Source organism: Miscanthus floridulus, chromosome 9 (assembly GCF_019320115.1).
Source record: "Miscanthus floridulus cultivar M001 chromosome 9, ASM1932011v1, whole genome shotgun sequence".
Classification (NCBI taxonomy): Eukaryota; Viridiplantae; Streptophyta; class Magnoliopsida; order Poales; family Poaceae; genus Miscanthus; species Miscanthus floridulus.
The window spans coordinates 104,669,225-104,695,494 of record NC_089588.1 but is presented as its reverse complement, the minus strand read 5'-3'; the positions used below and the strand labels follow the sequence as shown (position 1 = coordinate 104,695,494).

At 43.5% G+C, this 26,270-nt stretch overlaps 4 protein-coding genes across 7 annotated transcripts; 2 read left to right on the top strand and 2 right to left on the bottom strand.

The window, feature by feature from the left end:
* The first annotated feature begins 737 nt into the window (after nt 1-737).
* Nucleotides 738-3,494, top strand: LOC136484051 (thioredoxin-like protein HCF164, chloroplastic). Its single transcript, XM_066481216.1, has 2 exons — nt 738-1,266; nt 3,022-3,494. The coding sequence occupies exons 1-2, from the start codon at nt 817-819 to the stop codon at nt 3,199-3,201; spliced, it is 630 nt and encodes a 209-aa protein (XP_066337313.1). The 5' UTR covers nt 738-816; the 3' UTR covers nt 3,202-3,494.
* Nucleotides 3,495-3,804: 310 nt separating this feature from the next.
* Nucleotides 3,805-8,045, top strand: LOC136484049 (CDK5RAP1-like protein). The gene is made up of 3 exons (XM_066481215.1): nt 3,805-4,190; nt 5,252-6,306; nt 7,244-8,045. Exons 1-3 carry the CDS (start codon nt 3,949-3,951, stop codon nt 7,744-7,746), a joined length of 1,800 nt encoding a protein of 599 aa, XP_066337312.1. The 5' UTR covers nt 3,805-3,948; the 3' UTR covers nt 7,747-8,045.
* A 1,290-nt stretch (nt 8,046-9,335) lies between these two features.
* Nucleotides 9,336-18,087, bottom strand: LOC136482528 (uncharacterized). Of its 3 annotated transcripts, XM_066479734.1 has the most exons (14): nt 17,571-18,085; nt 17,163-17,305; nt 16,655-16,771; nt 16,133-16,247; nt 15,871-16,008; nt 15,329-15,424; nt 15,128-15,241; nt 14,856-14,924; nt 14,651-14,721; nt 14,467-14,560; nt 13,863-13,988; nt 13,136-13,225; nt 12,651-12,761; nt 9,336-9,454 (listed from the first exon to the last, which is right to left on the bottom strand). In XM_066479734.1, exons 1-13 carry the CDS (start codon nt 17,958-17,960, stop codon nt 12,663-12,665), a joined length of 1,662 nt encoding a protein of 553 aa, XP_066335831.1. In that variant the 5' UTR covers nt 17,961-18,085; the 3' UTR covers nt 9,336-9,454; nt 12,651-12,662. The 3 variants fall into 3 exon arrangements, with proteins under 3 accessions (XP_066335831.1, XP_066335832.1, XP_066335833.1); XM_066479735.1 differs by lacking the exon at nt 9,336-9,454 and having other exon boundaries at nt 12,529-12,761; nt 17,574-18,087; XM_066479736.1 differs by lacking the exon at nt 9,336-9,454 and having other exon boundaries at nt 12,529-12,761; nt 17,571-17,995.
* A 2,726-nt stretch (nt 18,088-20,813) lies between these two features.
* Nucleotides 20,814-25,289, bottom strand: LOC136482527 (protein WVD2-like 2). Of its 2 annotated transcripts, XM_066479733.1 has the most exons (6): nt 25,094-25,289; nt 23,034-23,247; nt 22,638-22,906; nt 22,379-22,522; nt 22,209-22,280; nt 20,816-21,621 (listed from the first exon to the last, which is right to left on the bottom strand). In XM_066479733.1, exons 2-6 carry the CDS (start codon nt 23,206-23,208, stop codon nt 21,235-21,237), a joined length of 1,047 nt encoding a protein of 348 aa, XP_066335830.1. In that variant the 5' UTR covers nt 23,209-23,247; nt 25,094-25,289; the 3' UTR covers nt 20,816-21,234. The 2 variants fall into 2 exon arrangements, with proteins under 2 accessions (XP_066335829.1, XP_066335830.1); XM_066479732.1 differs by lacking the exon at nt 25,094-25,289 and having other exon boundaries at nt 20,814-21,621; nt 23,034-23,271.
* Between the last annotated feature and the right edge of the window lie 981 nt (nt 25,290-26,270).

Sequence of the window (26,270 nt, the reverse complement as noted above, 5' to 3'; positions counted from 1 at the left end):
TACCAACATTGTAACACACTAGCTTTGTGGATGACATTAGCTTTTGTGGATGAACGAGTTCAGTCCTCAGTCCCACTCAGCGCGACCGTGCATAAGGAGAGGCAAATTTGTTGTACGACTAAGGAAGACAAACATCAAGCAGTCATCAATGAAGCCGCTAGCGCATGCAATTTCAGACCCACCCGTGCATGACTTCTCTGGTAAAGGTGGACGACTGACCAATGTGTTTGTAGGTGCTTTGAAGGTGTCAATATATATTGTCATCAAAGGTGTCGATATATATTGTCGTAGACGGATTCAAAGATGACAGAATTATGAGGAAGGTGTTAACAATTTAAGAGTGAAAATAGTAACCCGTTGTAACGTTTGGACACTTTTGCTAGTAAGAAATAATATAAACTACTAGAATTAAGCGTAGGCATGCACACATCGTCATTATCTAAAAAAAGCGTAAAGACACACATGTATACATGCTCAATGTGCTATCCAAGAGAGTAGACGGGAAAGGAAAACGAAGGTTCAAAGGGCCCATCGAACTATCAGAAGACGCGGGCTAGAAAACCCTGGAAGCCCAGTCCAATCAACATTGCTGAACAAGTACGTACCCCAGCCCATGAGACATTGAGGCCTGTAACAGGCCCCATAACCTCGATCGATCAATGGCATGTGGGCTTTATTGACCTTACTGACAGATGGCCCAACACTTCCCACTTATCGGCCCCCCTGCCAGTGACTTCTGCAACGAACTCTCGTTCCCACGTGCGCCTCACATCTCCCCTCCGCTGCCGCCCCCTCGCCGGCGACGACCCACCGGAGATGGGCGCCGCCGGGAAGCCTCCTCCCCTCGTATGCTTCAAATGGCCATGGAGCCCTAACCCTAATCCTAGCCCATCGCCGAGCCCCAGCCCCAGCCCCTGCGGCGACCTCGAGCTCCCCTGGCTCTTCAAGTCCATCCGCACCCTCTCGCAGGGCCTCCTCATCGCGGGCGACCTCCCCTCTCCCGCCTCTTCTGCCGGCGGAGGATTATGGGGGCGTCAGAGGCGCACGGGTGCCGCGGTGGTGGAGGCGGACCGCGGGGACGCGGAGCAGCGGGCCCTGGCGGCGGCGCTCGCGAGCGGGAGTCCCGCCACCATGCTGGAGTTCTACTCGCCGCGCTGCCGCCTGTGCGCCTCTCTGCGGGACCTCGTGCGCGAGCTCGAGGATGGTGCTAGCGGTTCCGCCAGTTTCGTGCTTGCTGACGCCGAGGACGACCGGTGGCTCCCCGAGGTGAGTCGTCCCTTGCAATCTTCTTTTCAAATGCTCTATTCAGAAAAATGCTCAGATTTGTGATGTCGATTTAGGAAAAAAAAAATTGCAACAGTAATTTAGCCAGATATGTATTGTTCTGATTAATTTTGCCTTTGCAACGGTAATTTAGCCATATTGGTCTTGTTCTGATCAATTTGTGATGAATAGATGTTATGTTGTGCTTTGGTGATGAGAAGTTGAGGATTAGAAAATCAGTAGGTTCCATGGTAAATGAGTTTCTTTCTTTCTTTCTTTTAAGGTTCTTGGGTTTTATTTGTCCTATTTAGCTCCTACTCTGTCAGTTTCAAGACTTCAGGTAGGTCATCATACTGTTTGGGCGAAATATTGCATTCAAGTTATGTGACTTGCACAGCGTGAGGGACAATTCCATGGCAATACACATCCATAATGATACGATGATGAGTAGTAATGATCTTTTTCTGCTTGGTTAGTATTCAAGTACTTTGTAGGACAGTGAAAGGACGAGTAGGACCTTGGCACTGTAGAATGTAGATATTGCTATTACTCTTGTTGTTTTGTTCCACAAGTAAATATTGTTTCTGAAGATTTGTCAGATCAGAAGTGGTCACATTCAGACATTAGTATGACTGGTTGAAGATTTGTCAGATGGTTGAACATTATAATCCTTGGTGGTGGAAGCAGTAATTTGTTCAACTTTATCATGGCTGGCCAGCTAGCCGTCAAGAGTGTTGAATTGCAACCAGGCATCTCAGTGTGATATCTACTTTCTTCACCAGTTTTTCACCAATGAAGCAATATGTCAATTGCTGTGGCATATGTATACGGTTTACTTAACTGTTAAAGTAACTAATTAATTATGGTATAGTCATTTGGTGTCCAAGGGGGAAATGTTGCAATATGTGCATTTGCTATTTAGTAGTTAGTAAGTGTTAAGTACCCCCTCTGTTCCAAATTATAATTTACTTAGGCTTTGTCCTAAGTCAAACTTATTTTATTTTGACCAAGCTTCTAGGAAAATGTACTGACAACTACAACATCAAATTAGTTCCATTAAATTCTCCATGAAATATATTTTGATAGTACACTTATTTGAACTTGCAGGTGCTGATACATTTTTCTACAAATTCAGTTAAAGTTAGTGACGTCTGCCTTAAAAACAAGGCCAGAGTATTATCTTTTTAAATAGGCCTGTAGGTTAGGTTACTTTTCAGAAGAAGAGTGTGAGTAGAGAGTTCAACATAGGTTTACATGCGGGTTGATGGAAAACCTGCTCTGATAATTTTGCATGTGTAGGGATGTGTGATATTTCTGGTGGGGCTGCTAGTTATTTAAAACATGGACTTGTGTCAATTTTGGGTATTAACTGTACAAGTAAGCTATAGTCTGCTATCTCTTCCTTTTAGAGATATTGGCAAATGGCAAGTTTGAAATTATCAATTTTCCCATGTGGATGAGGCAGTTAGAGTTTATTCTGTCTAGTTAGGATGCTGAAATAACTAGAGGTCTCAGCATTTCAATAGTTCTTGATTGAAGCTAAGCCATATAGATCAATGAATAAGCACTGAGTTGTGCTTCTGCTGCCATAAATATCAGTCCTTGTTTACCAGCCTAGTTTGGATTATGACCTTATTATTTCTTGTATGTACATCTGCAACTCTGCATAGGAGGATCATGCTACTGCTCGAAGCATCTATGTAAAAACTGAAATGATTTCAAAATTCTAACAGTCAATTTGTTTTTAACCACTTGCAGCTTCTGCATTATGATGTCAGATACGTCCCTTGCTTTGTGCTCCTGGACAAGCACGGCAGAGCTCTAGCGAAGACTGGAGTACCAACCAGCCGGCAGCATGTTATCGCCGGTCTTCATCACCTCCTGAAGATGCAGCAGCCATCCGGACTGGAAAGAAACCAGAGTGCGCCTCCATCATGATTCATGAAGCCCAAATACCTGAGCAAGATCTGTAATGGCAAAGAAAATTTTCAGAATGTGCATTTTGTTTTGCTAGCGTGAAACTGAGCAACATTGATACGTCAATTTTTTAGCCGCGCCGGTTAGTAGTACAGATTGTAGTTGGTGCAAAAGCATATTTTCTTTTTGTCGGTATTAGTGGCCATAGCTTGATGATATCCGCCGTAAAATAGCCTTTCGGAATTTGTCTATCATAGATCTTGTAGGAGAACTTTTTTCATCAGCAGAGGTAATGATTCCTGTGTTGCTAGAGTCATTTAATATTCTTCACCCTAACTATATCCACTCAAAAAAAAAACACCTACAAGAGCTCGAATATGTGAAATATACGTACAATATGATATGATCGATTGTAATTTCGATTGATGCGCAAGAGAAAATGCAAGTTTTTTAAACATTGAGATGCATCCCTGGAAAACGGCATAACTGTAATTGCAATTTTATTATATATAAGTTTCATTTAAAACTGGAGAGAGCAGACAGATGCGATGATGCACAAGAATCAAGAAAATCGGTTTTTTTTTATAACAGAGAGATCAACTTGAATGTGTGTATCCTCATGAATCGAGAATCTTGGAACAGCGATTTTTCCTGGCCGCTCCTCGTCGATCAGACGGACGCCGTGACTCCAAGCAGTTATCCTCGCCGCCGCTCTCGTCACCCCTCCTCCTCTCGTCTCCTCACGCCACACCACCACACCCGAACGCGATGGCGGCGCCGCTCGCCCCCCTCACTGCCGCCGCGGCGCTCCGCCTCGGGAGCCGAGGCCTCCGCCACCGCCACCGCATCCTCCTCGCATCGCTCCGCCCCTGCTCCTCCGCTCCCCAACCACATCGTTCCGCCGTCCCGGCCGCTGCACGCCGGCTCCCAACGCCCCCGCCGCCTCCTCGCCGCCTCGCCCGCACTCTTGCCGCCTCTGCGGCCACGGCCGTCTCCGAGGGCCAGACGGAGTAAGGCTCTGCTCTATTTCTATTCCCCGTCCTCTCCACCTTAAAGGCTACTACCCTGCTCGTTGCTGCGGAAGTGTAGTCCGATTTTTTTTTTTTTGGCTTGTAGTGCGTTGCAATGTGATTCCGGATTTTAGTATATGGTGCTCGCACTCGTGCAAGTGCTTGGGATTCTAGTGGAAGTGGAGCCTCAAATTCATGCAAGTTGGGTTTAGGCCGTAGGAAGGAGAAGGGGAAGTATATAGGAAAGAAATGAGTGACTGTTTGATTCAATGTGGTTAAGCTGGTACTATTTGCTTCTTATGTCAACTAATGGAGGGGCGAGTTCTCATGTAAAAACTGCTTGAAATGTGTATTAGTGGCAGTGGGTAGTGTGAATTACTAGGTGGAATTTCCACTAGATTTTCAGAAGAATTGACTGGTGCCGTGTGGATCTGGTTCCTCTATATTGGGTGCCTATCTTGTTATAGGCCTGTTATGGAGTATTGAACTTGCTTGTAGCATGATGACACTCAATAATGTTGGTTTTGAATTTATTTTGATTGTTGAGGAACTTAGGAAGTAAGGACTGTGGATATGCTCAAGTGGTTTGGCACCACTTTTATGTTTTTTCCAAGGTTAATTTTCATGGTACAATAAGAGGCTGTATGAAGATGTTAAATCAGTGGAAACTTATTTGTTGCACCATTAGTAAAACTATAAAAACATACGTTAAACAGCCATTCTGATAGATTATTCGTTGACTGGTGCTAAGGATATAATATATATAGTATGATTTTTCAGCTCGGTATTGCTTCAAGCAGTTTTGATTTGCCTTTGGTGTTTAAGAAGGTTGCAAACTAGACTAATTGGTAGTTGGCAGTAACTATGAACAAATTCCAAGCTATACCACTTTCTCCGATCATTGGTAATTCTGTTCCTTATAGCAGCAGATTTTAAAGAGTTGAAAACCTTCATTGTTCTAATGTACCATGCTCAATTGGTTATAATTGTGATTTATGTCTGCCTATGGTGATTGCTATTAGCGTGGAATATGACAATCATAATGTTTTTGGTTTGTCTAGTTTAGTGGCTGGTTCAACAACTTCAAGCAAGGGACGCATCTACCACGAGACATATGGTTGCCAAATGAATATAAATGACATGGAGATTGTGCTTTCTATCATGAAAAATGAAGGTTATGATGAAATTGTCCCTGACCCTGAGAGTGCAGAGATAATATTTATCAACACCTGTGCCATCCGTGACAATGCAGAGCAGAAAGTCTGGCAGCGTCTCAACTACTTTTGGTTTTTGAAAAGGGAATGGAAAGCTAATGTTGCTGAAGGTAGATCAAAATCTTTGCGGCCTCCCAAGATTGCTGTCCTGGGGTGCATGGCAGAGCGACTGAAGGAGAAAATACTCGATTCTGATAAGATGGTTGATGTTGTTTGTGGACCTGATGCATATAGGGATTTGCCTAGGTTGCTCCAGGAAGTCGATTATGGCCACAAGGGTATGAACACACTTCTATCACTCGAGGAAACTTATGCTGATATCACCCCAGTAAGGATCTCTGACAATTCAGTTACAGCATTTGTGTCAATCATGAGAGGTTGCAATAATATGTGTTCATTCTGCATAGTTCCCTTCACTAGAGGTAGGGAAAGGTCTCGCCCAGTGTCTTCTATTGTCCGCGAGGTTGGTGAACTGTGGAAAGCTGGCGTGAAGGAAGTAATGCTTCTTGGTCAGAATGTTAACAGTTATAATGACACTTCTGAAGTAGAAGAATTGGAGCCTGGCCAAAACTGGCAACTCAGTGAAGGATTTTCCAGCATGTGCAAGGTGAAGAATATGGGGTTGCGTTTTGCTGATCTCCTGGATAGATTATCTTTGGAATACCCTGAGATGCGGTTCAGGTTTACCTCACCACACCCAAAGGATTTCCCAGATGAGCTACTGTATTTGATGCGGGATAGGTATAACATCTGCAATCTTATTCACTTACCAGCACAGACAGGCAGTACAGCAGTGCTGGAACGAATGCGGAGGGGTTACACTCGAGAAGCATACTTAGAACTTGTGCACAAAATTCGTAATGTCATTCCTGATTTTGGGCTAAGCAGTGATTTCATAACCGGTAAGCTTTCTTTTTTCCATAGTCTGCATTGGCTTAACTAGATTAACTTGTTTGTGTTTCCTGATTTTCCATAGTCGTGATCTTCTGAACAAAGTACTCCCAGAATGGATATTTTTCTTTTTTCTATGGATGTGTCAAAAAGAGTGAGAATTGACCATATGTCCATATAGACTATAGAGTGGCTCATGTGGTGAGGAGCTATAACAGACCAATTCGAATTTAGAACCAATTTATATTCACTACTCAACTAGCAAGATAACCTCATAGATGTACTTCATATCTAGTATCGATGGAAGAACTTATAAAAAAAGGATTAAAATTGGTGTGCTGCATTGAGGCGATATCTTGATTGAATGTTAAGTTCCTGTTTGACCAATTTGTTTCCATTTTCGTTAAAGTTTTAGATGTTTATAACAATGGTATGCTTTGTTTACAATTTAGAATTAGGTATCATACAGATCATGTCCTGTGTTTGCCTTAATTGAATCTGAATCCTCCATTTATTTCTCCTGCCCTTGCTTAAGACTTGTTCGCTTCATAATTTGAGTGGAATGGCTTATTGATATATGAAAAAAAGGTTAACATTTATCTCGTTGTATATATTGATAAACTGGAATACGGCAGTAATTTTACAACTAGTTAGCAAGTAACTTTGGAGATGTGGACAGCTCTTATATCATGATGCTATAAAGCTGTTTCGGCACAGGTCATGGAGTCTTTGCTAGTTCTCTGGTATGAATGGCAGTTTAAATGAGATTGAGATTACTTGATTGATTAAGTTATAACAGTAGCTCTAGCATTTGGCGATATTTATGTAATTATGTCAGATATGTACTTAGGTATCCCAAATTTCTTGAATCCTTCATAGTGGCATGCAATTTTGTTAGTTTCATCTTCTATGCTTTAATTTGGGATGTATATTTCTGATGTATTGCAGGCTTTTGTGGAGAGACAGAAGATGACCATGCTGAGACCCTCAGCCTTGTAAGGGCTGTTGGATATGATATGGCTTACATGTTTGCATATAGCATGAGAGAAAAGACTCATGCTCACCGGAATTATGAGGACGATGTCCCCGAAGATGTCAAGCAGAGGAGACTCATGGAACTAATCAACACCTTCCACGAGACCACAAAGAAGAACTACGATTCTCAAATTGGTACAGTGCAGCTTGTTCTTGTCGAGGGACCCAATAAGCGTGCTCCTAAAACGGAGCTGATAGGGAAGACTGATAGGGGACATAAGGTATCATTTGCCAGTGTCCCTGTACCACACACGTTCGAAGGTGAAGAAGCACGTAAGCCAGTGGTTGGTGACTTCGTTGAGGTGAAAATTCTCAGGTCGTCCACAGCAACATTATTTGGGGAGCCAATTGCACGCACAAGCTTGAGTCTGTTCCACAAAAATGTTGCATCTGAAGCGCAGGCTGTTGCTGCATAAGTAGTAGTTACATTTGTAGTAGTTGTGATTATATGTAGTGATTTTTCAAATGACTACAATTTTGATATAGAGAAGAAACTGAGTACGTGCATGTCAGCCTCATGGTTAAGCGTTGGTTCAGTTTTGATAAGGTAGCATGGTGCACTGCTTTTATCAGCGGAAGCCAAAAGAATTTTTAGCATAAAAGTCTGCTGGTCTTGTGAATTACCCCTCTTTTGAAGGTTGTATTGCCATGTAAAGGTCAAACAATATTGACAAAGTTTTTGCTTGTTACTGTAAACTTCAGCTTGAGATGGCTTTTTACTGCTGGTATACTGACCCTGATTGACTATATCTGCAAATCTGTGACCAGAGGATTCGGAGTTTCAGTTCAATGTTCATGGAGATGTGTATAGCAGATGGCACGGTTACACAATCATGTAGAGTGAATGATTCTCAGACTGGGAAAAGAGAGTAAAATTCAGCTGAGAATATTTACAATTCTGATGTGCGTATATACAGCTATCTAGTCCTGTGCACATGTGTTGATGTCCTACAATTCAGCCTGGGCACATTGAGACCGAAAACCGAACCCCGAACCGAACCGTCGGTTTTTCGGTTTCGGCTTCGGTTTTGTATTCTGGGAACTTCGGTGTTCGGCTACGGTGTCGGTTTTTGACTCGAGTGGAACCGAACAACCGCGGAACCGAAGTGAGCAACAATCTCCGCTTCCCCAATCTTGGATGCAGCCCACCAAGGCCCACAACTCACCGCTCTGGGCACTTGGGCAGGCCTAAGGCCTCTCCTGTCCGACTCGGCGACTCCCTCTCCAGTCTCCCTCTCCCTCTCCAGTCTCCCTCTCTCTCGATTTGCAGACGTCATCGGTCTAGGGCCAGGACCCGGGATGGGGGGCGCTCCTTTCCAGGTCCTCCCAGTCGCAGGCCGCATCAGCTCTCCTCACCCCCTCTGCTCGGCAGGGCCTTGGTTCCTGTGCGTCCGGACCTCGCCCGCTCCGCTCTGCAGGTTCGTCGAGTCCTCACCCCGCCTCAGATCCGAGTCCCTCTCTCTCCCACGGTCCCACCCGACTCGGCGACTCCCCATCTGAAACCCTAAAACCTGGCGGCGGTGGCGGCGCGACTAGGAGGCGGTCTGGCAGAGTGCGGAAGTGGCAGCGGGCACCGGGCGAGGCGAGGCGTAGAGAGCCAGAGACGCAACTGCTGCGAGCTGCAGCGGCCCAGGCCCGGCATAAGGAGGAGCCACGGAGGGCGGAGGCATGCTTGGTGGCTGCGCCATGGGGCTGCTTCACGGCGCATCGCTGATGCGAGCAGGTGGCGATGGCGGTGCTACACGAGTGGAAGGTGGCGCCAGCGACGCATCCGCTGCTCGAGGCGGAGTTCCGTGCATCGCGGATGCGTGCGACTGCGAGACAGTGGAGGTAGACTCGGTTTTCTCGGTTTAAACTGAAAAACCGACGTAAAAAACCGAAACTGAAATGGTCGGTTTTGCATTCTCTAATTAACCGATCGGCTTCTCATTCTTGAAAACCGAACTTTTGAGGAACCGAAAAAACCGAACCGAAGTGTCGGTTTAAACCGAACGCCCAGGCTGACCTTCAATGATAAAAGATGACGAAAATAATCTATAATTAAATTTTCTACAACAAAGCTATTCTTTTTGTAAATCTACAAGATGTGCTAATTATGTGAGTGCCAATGGCATCAAGGAATGGTGTAACACCCTAAAAATTTGCATGATTTTGAAATAGGTGAATTTGATTTAATTATGCATTTTGTGAGCATTTAAATTTAGGAAAATGATAACTTATTTAAAATTTAAAATCAAATATAAGGTTTAGCAACATTTATGTGCATTCATGCCATTGCATTTTGTTTATTGTGATGAGTGGTTTGATCCAAATTCAAATTTATTTAAAATAAATTTGAAAATGGCTTGAATATAAAAGAAAAAAATAGAAAATAAAAGAGCTTTCAAAAGTTTGCAAAAGTTCGGTTTTGAAAACTTCTCAAAAGTTCTCATCTTGAAAAGTATATTTGAAACTATATTTGAATTTGATTTGGATCATATTTGAATTTGCATTAAAAAGGAAAATAGGAAAGGTTTAAAAATTGGAAAATGAAAATCCTCCCCCTCTTTCAATCTGGCCCGAAGGATTGCTCCTCTCTCTCGTTTCCTCGCAGCCCAGCAGCGCCAGCGTCCCGCGGCTCGTTTCTTCTTCTCCCTTTCTCCTTCTTGGGCCGGCCTAGCAGCCGCGCAGGCCACGTCCCCGCCTCTCTCTCCGCGCGCTCTCTCTCTCAGGGCAGCCCCATGCCTTGAGCTGTAGACGTCCTAGGCCCGCTTGTCAGCCTTCTCCTACCTCGTGACTCACTCGGACTCACCGCCGCCGCTGAGGAGTCCGCGCTGCCCCCGCCTCGTCCGCCTTGCCGTGCGCGCCAAGATGCCCCGGGCTATAAATAGCAGCCGCCCGCACCGCGCCGCAACCCCTACCCGCAACCCTAGCATGCCCAGCCGCCCTCGCTCAAGCTTGCCGCGTGCCGCAACCCTACCTCGACATCGTTCGCCATCCTGAGCCGCGCACCGTCTCCATCTGCTCCACGCCGCCGTTTTTCGTCGTGATAAGTTCGCCTTGGTCTCCTCTTGCTCTCTGTGTCTTTCCCAAGTCGAACCATGGCCCGTAGGTCGTTTTCCCGTGCACCGCTCACCGCCAGCCATGTCCTCTGCCGCCCGTGGTCCTGTTCCGGCCATCGGCCATTTCTCTTCCCCTCCCATCTTATGCGCGTCGTCGATCTTAGATCCAACGGACGATATCACGCCATACCGTTTTGGCCTGTACTTTTGCTAAAGAGTCCCTGCAGTTTCGCGTAATTAACCCGCCGTCCACTACCTTTCAGAAAAAATTCAATCCAAGCCCCTAGATCTTATATTATGACCCCTACAGTTTTCCAAAAACGAGCCCCGGTCCACAGGATTGTTTTAATTTAGTTTTTAATTATTTTTAATACGAAATTGATTTCAAAATATTTACAGAATTGCCATTGATCTTATTTTATGCGTAGTTTCTTCGTTTTAACTCCGATTTGACCCATTCAAGTTGCGTTTGATTCGTAACGACATAAACTACACATTCGTCACAATGTTAATCTTGTTACCAGCTCTGGAATTTTCATGGTTTAAATTCTAACTTGATTAATAATTATGTCACTGGATTTATAAATAAAATATAATAAATTCCACTTCAGTTTTCAAAACCAAATATAAGTTTGACTTAATTCAACTTAGGTATTTCTCTGAAATATCTTATGCATCCTTTTATATAGTTAAAATTAATAAAGCCCATGGTTCTCTTTTATAAAAGCAAGCCTTTCGATAGTTGTATCTTTCGCACTGTAGCTCTGATTAGTGTGCTATTCACGTCTATGTGTTCACAGTAACGTGTAGAATATCTTTAAAACATTTTTACTTGATGTTTATTATATTTGGTGTACTGTTCTAATTTAGATCTATTGTTTGCTTCGTGTATGATTGCATGGATGCTTGTGTGGAGCTTTATGATCATGTCCAGTCGGTGAGCTTTGCGTTGGTGATATAAAAGAAGTAGGTGATTCAGAAGAAGTTCTTTGAAGGTTACAATTCAATAGAAGAAGGATCTGAGTTTAAGGCAAATATAGCATGGGATTATCTTAGTTTTCTATCAACTTTAATACATTTAATTCATATTGCATGTGTCATCTTGATAGGGATTCTCTAAAATTGAACTTATACCTTGTTACCTATGGGGTATTGCATTAGGTAGTATTATGCTAGTGCTCAAGATGAATAACTATGATCTTGTAACTTGACTAATGGTATATGCAATAAACATTTAAAAGATATTTTTTAGCAACATGGAATCAGAGGCTAGAGCATTGGGTTGTTTTTATGGTGCTCTAGATTTCTCTCCCTAAGGACTTATCTATAAGTGATCATCCGAAACTTACAGGCTACATGGCTCTGGCTTTAGCTCAGTATGAGAACCTTTTCTAGCTTGTTAGTGGTTACCTTTATTGACGTAAGAATGGCTTGCCTAATCCGGTATAGAACAACCTCTACTCTTATGTGTATAGTCATGCTGGAATTGTGCCATTTGATAGGGGGTTCCTATATCTGTTTGCCGAGTGAATCTAATGGCCCTAACTTGTTAGACGAACCTTTAAAAGGCTTCATAATGAACCATGCCAACCTTTTCTTGGTAGTGAGTTAAGAGGCTCGCGACCTCGGGCGAAAGGGTAAATCATGACACAGTGAAAGTGTACAACCTCTATAGAGTGTAAAGCTGGTATATCTACCGTGCTCACGATCACGAGCGGCCTTGGAACCCTTACGAAATAGATGATGAACACTGATGATACTGATGATGAAGATGCTCACTAATGATTACTGTTTATGCTATTCATTATTCATGTTTCTCTGATCATGTGTTTATATAGGCTTATAAATAAACTTGTTGCTACTCAATTATTAAAATCATGACTCATTAAAAGCTAATCGCAGTTGAACCAGTGATAGCCTTTTGAGCCTCATGAACCCTATGTTATATTTGTTGAGTACGACATGTACTTACGTTTACTTTATTTTTCAATTATTTAGATAAAAATCCCGGATGGATACCAGATTACTAGAGTTTAAAGGAGTTAGGCTTATGATCAACTAGTCAGTTGTCCCTACGAAATTGGAGTCTTCACCCGAAGATCGGAGTTGTCTTTCCACTGTATGCTATCTAAGATTATATCCTTTATACTAAGTACGTTATATATTGAGCATTGCCTATCGATATTACCCTTATTTATAGCTATATGTGATATTTGACTTCCTAAGCTCACATATAATGTGTATCTGGTTTTGTTCTTATAACCGGTGCCTACAAATAGAGGACATGCACATCACACTGTGGCCACCACCTGCTGCCGTAGAGGTGTGAGAAGTCTTGCAAGAGGTAGAGGTACATGAGCCTTTACAAATGTCCCATTTTCCTTGTACTCCTGCAGTAAATGTTGCAAGAGGAGAGTTATCATTAACTCCAAACAAGAATGCAAAAAATTGCAAATTTTCTATTAAATGGAAGCTTCTCAAGAAATTAATATAATATGCACTTGAGTATGTCCAGATATTATCTAGGTTTGCAGATTTGCAATAAGCAAAAATGTGTGATTGTTTACAAAGAAATTTCTAACTAGTATCAACCCATGCATATGCTTCCATGACTAGACTATCTCTTTGGCAGTAGTTGAATGAATTAACTCATATGTATTTAGCTCAGAACAAAATTACAAAGGCATAAATTTGACGACAGGAAAGAAAAGATCAAAACACCACTGCCAAAGAAATTGCAGCTTAAATCAAATAGGACGCTCACCATTTTTTCAACCATTCCAACCTTATGTATGTCATTTAGGAGATCTCCTTTCTCATATGGAACAATAGCTTCTATCGGAACCATTGAGTCCTGTAGAAGACAAATATGCATGACATCATGATTGACCAAATTCCAGCTTAGCTGCAGATTTTTGAAACTTGTAGGATAAAATAGATGCTTTAAACATCTGTGTTAATCCCTTCCGCAGCTCTAACTAGAAATACTTAGAACTTCCATTCCCCATACCCACCTCGTGTGTGGGAGCTCTCAGCACTGAGTATGTCATCCGTGATTGATCCAAAATAAGAAATACCTCAGCTAAATAGCCTCTATTATATCATTAGGGTTAACATTGCCAGGAAGATAGCTGGCCGCTGGGCAAAGTCGATTTTGAGGGAGACTTTGGGGGGAATTGGACAGGTTGTTCTTCATTCTTGCCCCAACTGCCGTGCCTCTCTTTACATATAGCCAGCCCCTAACAAATCCCAAAACTTTATCTCCTAACAACCTTACTAAACCTTAGGATTCCTGGCCCCTTGACTGACACGCCATGACATCTATATGCCTACAGCTCTCACTCCAATAATTTCTGGACCTAGAAATGACCAGCTCCAAAAATACTAAGATCTGGAGCACAGAGGCCCTTTATTCCAAATAAATTAAGTGCACTAGAACTCAAAAAGGCCTGTCTAAAAAACAACTCTGCCTACAAGAGGGGAACACATACTTTCAACTTTGCTTGAACTGCATTACAGAATTCTTCCAAACCATCACCATTCATGGCTGATATGCAGATTATTCCTTGTTTCTGAGCTTCCTCTTTTACTCTCAATGGTTCATCCGTATTGTCAATCTGCATGGCATACAAATTGGGCTCAGTTCCAAGAAAAAAGCACTTGAAGAATCAGCTCCAGTTGGAAATGTATAATTGTGTCTTGCTTGCACTATTATTCCAAATTTCTGACTATTGAATGTGAAGATTAGTTAGAACAAAATGAGCCAATGCAAATCAAAGCTCCACAGAACCCCGCACCATTTGTATAAATATTAGGGATTTACTACTACGTTAAATTTTTTATATGAACATAACCTATTCAGAGTGAGTGACAGACAGAGGTAGAACAAAAATGAGAACCCTTTCACATTCTGCAGCAACTTTTGCTCAAAAGCACTTCCACACTATTTAATTCACCATTAGTATAGGCAATTAGCCAATTAGGCATTAATACTAAATTAAGCATAGAATGACTATGATCAGAAAATTTTATATGAAATAAAGTGAAAACGTTGAAAATTTTACCAAACAGGTCAAATATTTGAGCAAAACGAACCTTATTCCACACGATTAATTTGGGGATTGACTCTACATCCAACTCCTTCAATACTCTTTCAACAGCATCTATCTGTTGTTGAGCTAATGGATGGCTGGAACACATGACACAATATTAGTACAGTGCATATAGATGCATTAAATTGAATTCACAACAAAGAGAACACCTAGTATAAGTTCCATACCTAATGTCCACAAGATGAACTATAACTGATGATTCTGATATCTCTTCTAGTGTTGCTCTAAATGCTGCTACCTGGATAGGTATTATCAATAAACGATATATGCAAAGTTGACATCATAAAGATAGGAAAAACTCTCAATATTTGCAGTTCTATTCTTCAAGAGCACAACATGTGAACAAGAGGAATATGCTTTGTGGATATGTACCAGCATAGTGGGTAACTTCTGAATGAATCCGACAGTATCAGTTAGAAGGAACTCAGTCCCATTCTTCATCTGCAAAGTAATACACAATTAGATTCAGTCATGGTCATATGTAGATATAATGATGGGTAGTTCTTACTAAAGAAAAAATCCTTCCCAAAGGCATACAAATGATAGTAAATCGAGAATATTCATGTCCGTTATCCAATTTACATGACTAAAAAAATCTCCTATTTTCATTTTTTATGGATCAGGAGAGTTTTCTGATAACATACCAAGACCCTTCTTGTAGTTGGGTCTAACGTGGCAAATAACTTATCCTCTGCAAGTACATCAGCTCCAGTTAATCGGTTCAGGAGTGTACTTTTTCCAGCATTTGTATACCCTACCTGAAAAATATTTGGAACTGAATATATTTGTAGAATAGAGGGCATAGGAAACTTTTGATCACTCTAAGGAAATTTACATGGTTATACCAGAGAAACAACAGGAATAGGAACTGATTGGCGACGGTTGCGGTACAGCTTTCGGTGTTTCCGCACAGATTCCAATTCTTTCCTCAAGGCACTTATCTGTCAATGACACTTATGTTTGAGATCCACAAGTTAAAAAAAAAAAAGTTCAGCACTACAAATTCAGCAATGTACAATGTGACAAGGAAAATATATAAGTCCTTGGCAGACATTATCAATAGGAGTTTGTCATATTATTAGGAAATGTCAGCCAGCCATCTACTTTTTATTCCACAGTCATTAGAGACAGAGTGCCCTGTCATTGACCAATAGTGGTAGCTAATAACACAGTCCTGTGTGAATTTATTAAAGGGCAGACCCAGTGCCGGAGGCTCCCACATGCGTGGGGTCTGGGGAAGGGAAAAACCGAGGCAAGCCTTCCCCCCGCAAAATCTGCGGAGAGGCTGCTTTGAACCCGCGACCTGGTGACCTCTCACCACTGCACCAAGCCTGCCCTTCCCTGTGTGAATTTATTGAGCAAAAAAAAAATCCAGAAAGAATATTACTTGAGTTCTCAAGATGCGCTTGTCAACTTCAATTTGCTTCTCACCCATACCCTTAACTTGACCTCCAGCCTGGCGTTCAAGGTGACTCCACATTTTTGTCAACCTAGGAAGTTGATATTCCATCTGTGCCAAGGTGACCTAGAAAGGAAAACAGAATTGCTGACAACAAACATGTTCATTCTACTTAAAACTGCAAACTTAATGTCAATAAATGATATCACGAGGTACTACTGTTAATAAAGCTACTGTGTGTGATTTTTACCTGTAAAGCAGCTTCATGTGTTGCTGCCCTTTGATTAAAAATATCAAGAATAAGAGCAGTTCGGTCACAGACTCGGACACTCCCACCAAATGACTTTTCCAAGTTGCGTAGTTGTCTGAAATTATTATTGGGAATATGAGCTATCAGAACAATTATTAGACCAATCTGAGGTGGTTAACAGTTTAATAAAATATGATTAGAAAGCAGTTGAAAGCATTGTATGGTCGACACAAGTACACGGTGTCGGTGTCAAAATCATAAGATAGATTCTTCAAATATATCCTGGTTAGGTATAGACGAAAAATGAAAAATCAATTATACTGGCATCCGTTTATGAGATTGACAAATAAAATTCTTTCAGGTATTCTCTGAACTAAGATGAGTAACCAATCTTTTGAGCATAATAGTTAACGATCAGCGCGAGGTAAAGATCATACAGTTGGGTTCATTTGATGTGTCTGAGATATGACAAACGAGGAAAACAGATCAAATCACATAGCAGAGTAATAAGTGGAATCTTACCCAGGGGATAACTCATCATCGAAAATTACAGTCTCAACATCAAGGGCTTGAATTGCACTCCTGATTTCAGAAACCTTGCCTGAACCAATGTAAGTCCTTGGATTTGGGGTAGAAAGCCTATTGGAAAATAGAAAGCATGAGGACCACTGTACTTTGTAGAAATAAGGAAAAGCAAGGCATGTGGTTTGTATATCATGCCATAGCCTTACAGTCTTACATAAGAACATAACAATACAGTCTATACAGAAAAAATAAGAGGGAAATTTGAGCTATATGTATGTTAAATTGTGGCAATGCTGCAGAATACATTTTGAAATTTGAACTAACAGTAGCATTTCATTTATCGGAGTTAACCGTGAAGTTCCTGTGGACCATGCATTAGATTGGCCAGGCATCTCAGATTTTCCAGGGTGGCCCATCTTTATCAACGGTGAGAACATATAACCACAATTGCCAGTGGAGCACAGCGCAGGCTCAGTAGTGATGTTCCAGGCACACATAAGCTTACTTCTGATAGGTTGAGCCGACTACCACAAGGCCCGCGGTATCAGCCAACTGCTCCAGCTCCTTAAGAGACTCCTCTATGCCGAAGAGGTTCCCTCCTGTCCGTTTGCACTCAACACCAACCAGATAAGCCTTCTCTTGAAATATCTGCAGGTAGCCAGGTCCACAGGTTCAGAAAATCAGACATGCTGAAATTGACAGGTAACACAAATTCACAGCTCCAATGTTCATGTCACGGCCCAAAATATCTAGTTGGGATAACAATCAAAACTTCTCTCCGGTGAATTTGATGGATCGCTGCAGATTATCAGAATTTGCACACGCAGCAGTCAATACAAAACCGCTCGAGCTGTCAAACAGGCGGGCCGTCGAAACAACAAAAGCAAGCAGCTGAAGCTACACAAGCCGCTACCACTTTGCCGTCGATGAGCTTGAACCGGTCTTGCCCCGCCGCGGCCTCCTCCTCTTCCTGCCGCTGCCGCCTGCTCTTCACGAAAGCCCTCGGCGGCGGCCGCTGCTCCAGCTCCAGCTCCTCCACCTCCCCTGCTCCAACTTCATCACCCTCAGCGACCCCGCCTCCATCCCCTACGTCAACACCGGTTACAACCTCTTCGGTCTCCGCCGGCGCGGCCCCGAGCAGCCGCTCGTCGAGTGCCCGGACCGGCCCACGGCAGCGAGTCGGGGAGCAGCGGAGGAGGACGGTGGGGCTCCGGAGGCAGCGTCGTCCCGCGGAGGCGGGAGCGGAGGTCGAGGGGAGGGAAATGGAGACGGCGGCGGCGAACAGGCAGGCGGCGGCGCTCATGGCGCGGCGGGCGGAGACCGGAGAGCGAGTGAAGCGGAGGCTTCTGGGTGGTTTTGGTGAGCGCCAACGGCCGAGTGGATAGGGGAGGGAGAAGATGACGTCGACTGGGTCCCTTCTGTTGGTGCTGTGGGACCGGTGTATTCGACACGCAAGCCGCTTGGCGCCACGTGACGTGGCATAAACATCTTCCCTGGTTGCTGTCGGTAAATCTCGTTCATGGGGTTTTATTGGTGGGTCCGGAAAGGAAAGACTTAACAAAGCTTTGGGCAAATTTTAGCAAAACCCCATAATTATCTGTCAAATTTTGGAAACCTTGGAGATTTTTGTATTATATATGTCATCATTCACGGTTTGGTTTCAGTTGTGAAACTTCAAGTTTATTTAAAGAGACTTGCTAGCAGCCGAACGTCCGATCCAGAGCACTAACATCGGATGGTACCTTCTCAGCGAGTGAGCAAGCACACCAGCGCATCGGGCTTGAGGGCGAGCGCCCCACCAGCACGTCGTCAGCCGCTTCCCACGCGCATCCCATGTGCAAACCCCGATCTACTTTTAAAAACATTTAGACGCAACAGTTGCAACAAAAGCCAGATGGAACACTTGAAACATGAGTCTGAAACACTTACAAAACACCTGAAGAACAGTTCAAAACCATTGCAAACATATTAACGATCCAGAAGAAACACTTGCAACAGATGTATGACACGAAATCACTTGAAAAATACGCTTGCAACATGCATGTATATACAACATAGAGATGAAAATACTTGCAACATACATCTGGTACAGATGAAACATTTGGAACATATATACACTTGAAACATACGTGTATAGCCATTGCAACATATACAACATCCTGATCTACTTTTGCAACATCCCGATCTAGTTTTGCAACACCGATACATAGGCTTTGTTCGCTTGAGCTTGTAAGCCAGAATCAGCTAGGCAGAAAATAGTGTTTTTCTCTCACAACAAATCAGTCATACAAATCAGCCGAAGCCAAAATAAGTCCTGCCGAACAGAGCCATAATCTTGCAACATACCTCTGAAATATTTAAAACATATGTTTGCAACATGTGCTTTCAGTGCAACATCTCCTTGCTGCTTGCGAATGGAGGTCTCCTTGTTGGTTGGGCATGGAGTCTCGCCGGTGTGGAGAGTTCACCGGTGTAGAGCTCGCCACTCCGATGGAGAAGCCACGATAGGTAGGGATGAAAACGGATCGGATACGGACGGATATCACCGATATTACATTTGTTTTCATATTTCTGTCCGGATTCGGATTCAAATACGGATAGTGTCAACTATGTCGGATAGGATACGATTGGATATCGACATCATAAATATGCGATTTGAGTATTCGGATACGGATACGGTATCGGATGTTGATATCCGGACTCGGATACGGACAGATCTCAACCCCTCTAAACGGATTTGGTTTCGAATACGGTCGGAAAATATCCGTACCGCTTTTATCCCTAACGATAGGTTCGGTGGAGAAGGCTGCGATGGGCGGCCGCGGCGGGCAGAAGGTGCCGTGGAGAGGGAGGAAGACGGGCTGTCGCGCTGAGGCACGATGGAGATGCCGGCCGGCGGCTGACGCTCAAATGCCGTGAAGAACACCGAGGTGGTGCGGCGAAGCGCTGTCGCGGCGCTGCGGTGGAGAGCGCTATGAAGAGGACGAGTGGACGAGAGGCTTCTTGAGAAATTGAGTGGACAAGAGATACGGTATGGGACTGTTGGGCTGGTGTCACGGCCCGCGAATGGCGTCATCCAGACTATCGGACAGCTGGGTGTAAGCATTTTCATTATTTTAAACTTTGTTCGTGAAATCAAAGATCTGCCTAGAGCTCCTGTGGCAAACAAGAACAGTAAAAATTGACTACTGTAGTTATGATTGGTATTGACTACGCTTTTACCAATAAGAATTAGAGTAAAGCATATATTTCAGCCTACAGATTACGTGTCAATTTGACTTTCAACAACTACGCCCTCCTTTCCAAATATTAAGTCACTTTGACTTTTTAGATTCATTCATTTTGTTATGTATCTAGACATATTATTATATCTAGATACAATAGATGTACAAAAAAAGTCAAAGCGAGAACGGAGGGAGTATTATCTAATTTAGTCCTCTAGATGATTTATACATGGTTTTCTAATCTCTAAAAATATTAAAAAATCTGACATGATCTCTTAAAATTCATATGAAATTAGTACTATTTTTTTTAAATTATTATATACCTGTTTATGATTTATAGTTATTCAGAATCGATTTATCTATCCTCCTATTTTTTATTGTTTGTAGTCATGCTTATCATTTATTTAAACAAGTAAAATCCAAATAACTCTATATACAAACAAGTATATAGTTTTTTTAGAAGAAAACTAGAACTACTTTCAAATTTTGTTAATTTAAAATAAATTAATTACGAATTTTTATAGATGAGACCAGATTTTTATTTTTTTTAGAAAATAGAAATCATCTATCAAAATCAGCTATATAACTAAATTTGTGATAGTTGGATGGTGTCTATTATCCTTTCTTCTTCTTCTTTTGGCAAAATTCCACAACTAGTGTGGTTACAATGCAAGCGCATACGCCCTTCGAACATGTTGTTATGCACTAGATTTCCATGGCCAACATTTGATATGAGTAATTGCTTCACAATCCAAATAAGCCCGTTTTGTCCCGTCAAATGATCTTATCATCATTGCAAAATCTGTTCTTCACAAGTTTTTTTGTTAAATTTTGTTCTTCCCTTGCATTTTGCACAGCACAGAATCAGAGTACCATCCAAACCAAAACTCAGAGAAAAGCAAGTTAAGGCAGCTCTTGAAGAACTCAACACAGAAGTGCAGCGAGTGAGCATAGTTCAGATAAATAGTACTGCCATCACCACCAACAAACCCTTGTTTTCGTTTGTACAAGTTACATCCAACACTCAATCTTTCTTACCACTCCCCATAATAAATTAAGAAAACAAGCAGTACTGTACAGTAACAATGTGCAGGCCATCCTCAACAGCAAATTAAATAAGATTAGCATAAATAAACAACACAAACAAACAATAAACACCACCACCTCTGTCTGACTGACCGACTGACCGGCTTCACTCGTGGCAGCAGAGCCCCTGTTCGTCGTCACCATAACTTATTATTATCTACACCAAATCCACAAGCCGTCAAAGCGCTCTCAAAACTTAGAAGAAAATTTTCTACGCCATCGCCATCACCGGAAGAAACGAGCAAGAAGCAGCGGCGGCGTCGGCGGCTAGTGCACGGCGATGTTGATGGCGCCCTCGCCAGCGATCTTGTGGGCACGGTGCTTCGGCTGCTTCTTGGGCCCGGCCGGCTTGGCGTTCGTGGCCTGCGCCTTGCTTCTGCCGCCGCTGCATTTGCAGTTGCTGTCGAGGCCGTCGCGGCTGGCGCGGCAGCACGGCCTCGTGGCGCCCTCGCTCTCCGACGAGGAGTTGGACGTCTCCATGGAGGTCATCGTCGTCTTCCTCCTGCCCAGCTTCGGTGACTTGGGCCGGGTCGTGGGCAGCTTCTTGAATTCGGCCTTCGGGGACGGCGTCGCCTCGTGGTAGAAGCTTGGCATCGGGTTGGCCTTGAAGGTCAGGCTCTTCCGAAGCTGCTTCAGAGCCTCCTCCTGCTCTTTCTGCAGATTCACAAATGCATGACGAAACAGTCAAGACTCGGCTCTGAAAATTGTTCAGCAATCAGCATGCATCCAACGCATTTTCAGTTACTGTTACTGTTCTGAGCTTGCAATTCTGTAGAAGGTTTTTTATTAGTTTTTTGCTTGGTGTGGTTATAAACCCTGGTTCAGACAGTAAGTGCACCCGTTAGTTTCCTTCAGTTGTGACTAGTGAGCATGTTGCAGATTGCAAGCATAGCAGTTCCAACTAAACGAACAGTAGAGCTGTATCAAGTGTCCAAGCAGAACAAGAACAGAGCCATGACTAAAAGCAAATAATAGAACAAGTTCAGAACACAACGGCAACTAAACTGCAGATTGTTGCCTGGGTCTTTCAAAAAATAAAAAAGGTACTACTAGATAGGCAGCAAAAACTTCAGGTTAACTGAACTTTATTCATGTCTGAATCATGATCGACAGTAATGAATCAACTTCAACTACGCCTAGATGAGCATCAAGGTTCAGGTCAACTAAACAATCCGATTATATCAGAAGGGGATCAGAGACACAGGATGCAACTCGAGAGAAATGACAGCCAGGTAAATTACCTTTAACTTAGCCTCCAACTGAATCTTCTCTTCCTCCATAGCTTGATGCTTCTCCTCCAACTTCATATAAAACTGCAACCAAAGCATGAAAACAACAATTATAAGCACACTCTCCCTTTACCAAGATTCACATTTTTTACAGAAAAGAAAAAAAGTTATGGAAGACATACTTCTCTGCGCTTTTCAGCACGTTCAGTACAACGGAAAACTGGGCCTGATGGAACTGTGGCCTTTCCAACTGATGATTTCGCGTCGTCCTGATTACCTCTGTTAGTAGATTGTAGTGGCTTCCGTGTAGTTGCAGATGGAGTATTCTGTATGAAAAATGTAGAGAAGTTCAAAACTACTACGCAAGGCGTTCATGTAATTCTGCTAGATAATTAATGAATCATACATGAAAAAAAAGGTTAAAGAAATGGAAATACCCACCTTCTTCGTTGAAGTCAACACCCTCTTTGCAGTTTGGAATACGTTCCTATTTCCATTGGAAGATTTGTCATTTGACGGATCAGGAGTGTGGTTGCTCATATCTTCAGGCTCTGATGGGAGATCATTATTTGGTTCCATGGCATCTTCCATTGATGTGATCGAGGTGCCATCACTCATCGCTGTTTCTTCCATTGGAATCTTTTCCTGGTTCTCTTGTTTATCAGCAATATTTTCAACATTACCAAGAGAGCCTTCATCTCCAGCACACTCTGAATTCATATAGCCACTGTCAGTAGTCAGTACATTGCACATCTAACTCAATACTAGGAAAACGACCAAATTGAACAGCTAAATGTTCAGTGAAATTGATACAAACATCAACCACAACAGACTTACCATCATCAGTTTGCTCAGAACTTTCGATGCCTGAATAACCTTCATTTCCAGTAGCTCCCTTGACTACAGCAGACCCCAAATGTTCAGAGCTGCCATTGTCAGACTGCTCAACATCAACAGCGCTAGGCAGGTCCGAGTTCGACGGATCAGCACACTTCTCATAAGACACATCCATGGTATCACCAACGGCAGAATCAAGGTCCTGTATAGAAGACTGAAGTACAATTTTAGCATCCATAGTTCATACTGATTCCCAGAAAATAATACTACTGCAATAAGCACTTATCGGTAACCTCGAAAGTAGCCTCTGCAAGTTTAAACGTTACAACAACTGGAACCATTTTGTCAAAGAACAAGGACATGCAAACTGGCGAAACTTGTGACCACAGGGAAACAGGATGTTCCTATCTTGTGAAGAATCGACATGGAAAGGCCAGCTGTGTGAAAATCTTATATATCCATCATGTAGAAAATGATTTCCTCACTAGCTACCAACCAGGAAAATGACATGGCTGTGGTGGATAGAATGAGTCATGTACTTTGACAAGCTATCTGCCAGCATGACTGTCGACAATGATCAAGGGAATTAATTGTTTACTTGAGATCCTGTATGTCGGTATGGCATGGCATTAACTGTTATGGACTTATTTGATGGTATTATTAGTATAGAACTGGCTGCATCATACATTCCATAATAAGAGGATAAAACAAGTACTACTAAAAGAGAAGACAAGGGAACAAAGGCGACAAACAAAAAAATTATATACGAACAAATTGAACTTTGGCTGGTGCAGACTATATAATTGAAGGAATCAGAATACTATTAATATTAAACATGTGAAGATTTAGTTGGACTACTATAAGGTGGGACGACGAAAAGATTATTTGGTACGCCAGTGTTTTTAAGTGTTCTATTGTCCTTTAGAACTCCAAAAAGAGAATGGTTCTCACTTGTAAGCTGTACTACTGCTTGTATTATTTTAATTAGGATTTGCTATGATCCAATCCAGTTAAAGTTACAAAAAAAATTGTATTGAAGAGTTTGTCGGGAACGGATCTTATCGGAAAGGGGACATGATAACAACTTCCTTAAAAGCCTTTTTTTATTAGATCAATCGAAAGAATTTGGCTTCCCAAAAGGAAGTTGGCTTTGGGCTTGTCTCTAATAATATTATACATTATCATATCTACTAGACACCTGACAACTTGGAGGGCAGGGCCATCCTGCTGATAGGCATACCTGAACTGAACATGTATTCCCAACGACAAACTAGAAAAGACATGTCGACACTAGTTTATTACTCAGTTAATATTTTAGTAACAATTGGTCAACGAGTAATCAGAGACACTGCCAACCCAAAGCTGATCCCTTGTACGTAATCTCCTAACAAGTTTCCCGAGCTAGTGCGAGATGCGTATCCTTTTTGTGACGGTGACAGCGACACTGAGACGACTGAAATCCCATATCTCATCTGTGTGCGAGAAGGCGGCACCAACCAAGGCAACTAAAATCGTGTGCCACATCACAGCACGAGGAAAGAAGATGAGAGCTCAGGATGCATATCGAGTTGGTGGTGGTGTTATGTGTTGTAACTGTTGTTCTCTTGTTTCTTTTTTCTTTCTGTATTATTACACCATCTCTGTTAATTCAGGCCGGCGTCTCTTGAAAAATGAAAAAAAAAACTCTCTTCTTTTTCCCCTTGAACAGAAGTTAGATGCACGGATGGAATTAATCTAGTAAAGCGTTCTTCTTTGAACCCTCTGTTTCTCGTGAGATGCAGGGGATGCAAATGCATAGACCTACCTGACGCACCTCCTGATTCCCACAAGGTAAATACCGGAATGTAGGCGCAGATTCAGAGCCTAAATATATATATACTCCTCTATATAGTTGCTAAAATTCCCAGAACCGGCAACGATGCTACCCGGCCTATCCCTTTGGGGAAACAAAAAAACGAAATGCGCGTGCAGGCAGGCAGATCGTGCATGGTCGCTGCAGTATTCAGGAGCAGGAAACAACAGCCGGTGCGAATAATGGAGTGAAGGAGCAGGCGAATTACCTGCTTTCGCGCGGCGTGTCCGGCGGTCGGCCTCTTGTGCTACGCAACGCGAGCGTCGGTGCTGGTGTGGTGGTGGCTTCGATCGGGGCGACGGGGCGGGGCGGCGGCGTCACTGTGGTATTTGTAAGAGGAGCAGGAGAAGGAGGTAGGCGGGCGGCGAAGGAGGCGGAGGCGGAGGGGCAGGGAGAAGGTGGCGGTGGTGGTGGTGGGTTCGTTGATTTGAACGGGGTTCGCTCGGCGGTAGCTTTCCTTTCCCCTGCTCCGCCGTGGCCCCGCCTCGTCTCGTCTCGTCCCGTCCCGGTTTCCTTTTTCGCATGGGCCCCATCGGGCCTGCCTGCCTGCCTGCCTGCCTTTCGTTTCCGTGGCGGTGCGCGGTACGGACCACGGTTGGTTCGAACGTGTTGGGCGCCAGCGCCAGCGCCACGCACGGCACGGCTCCCCGTCCTCCCTCCTCCTCCTCGCTTCCTGGCGGTTGCTTGCATTGCTTCTTCATCCTCCTGGAAGGCAGAGGATTTTCTTTTTTGGCTTTCTTTCGTGTAGAGTACTAGTGATTTTTAAGAGATGGGATTGTGGATGGACCTTCTGCAGGCTTCCATCGGTTAGTTGGCTGGTTTGACAATGTCAATTTTGTCTCCGTATGTCCGTGGCCGAGCGCCAGGATCCCGCGACCTTCTTCCCGTGCGGCCGAGCGCTCCCGCGTGGTCACGGTGGCGGGGCGGGCTCACGGGCCGGCGCTCCGGCAAGCCCACGGCGTGGGTAGGCGGCGCGGCAGCCTCGCCAGCGGCGGCGGCGGCTCCTGGCGCACAGACCACAGGGCCCCCTCCCCAGGACTGGTAGTCGAAGGCCTGCTCGCTGCCGAGCAGCACGGCTCCAGGGCGCCGGTGCTCGTGGCTGCGGAGGCTCGCCTCCGCCCTCGATTTGCCCCTCCACGGGAGCGCTCTATCCCGGGCGAACCTTAGCTCCACCCCTCACCACCGGCTCGCCGGAATCGGCTCTGCTGAGCCCGTCCCCTGCTCTGCCTGGCGTTTAGGAATAAAAATAATAAGAAACAAATAGTAGGGTTCCCAATGTAAAAGTGTTTTCCTTTTTTCCGTTTAATCTTTTCTTTTATGCAAAGCAACAAAGCTAATGCTGTGCAACTAATGCATACGGTTCCCTTAGAATTTGAGATTTATTG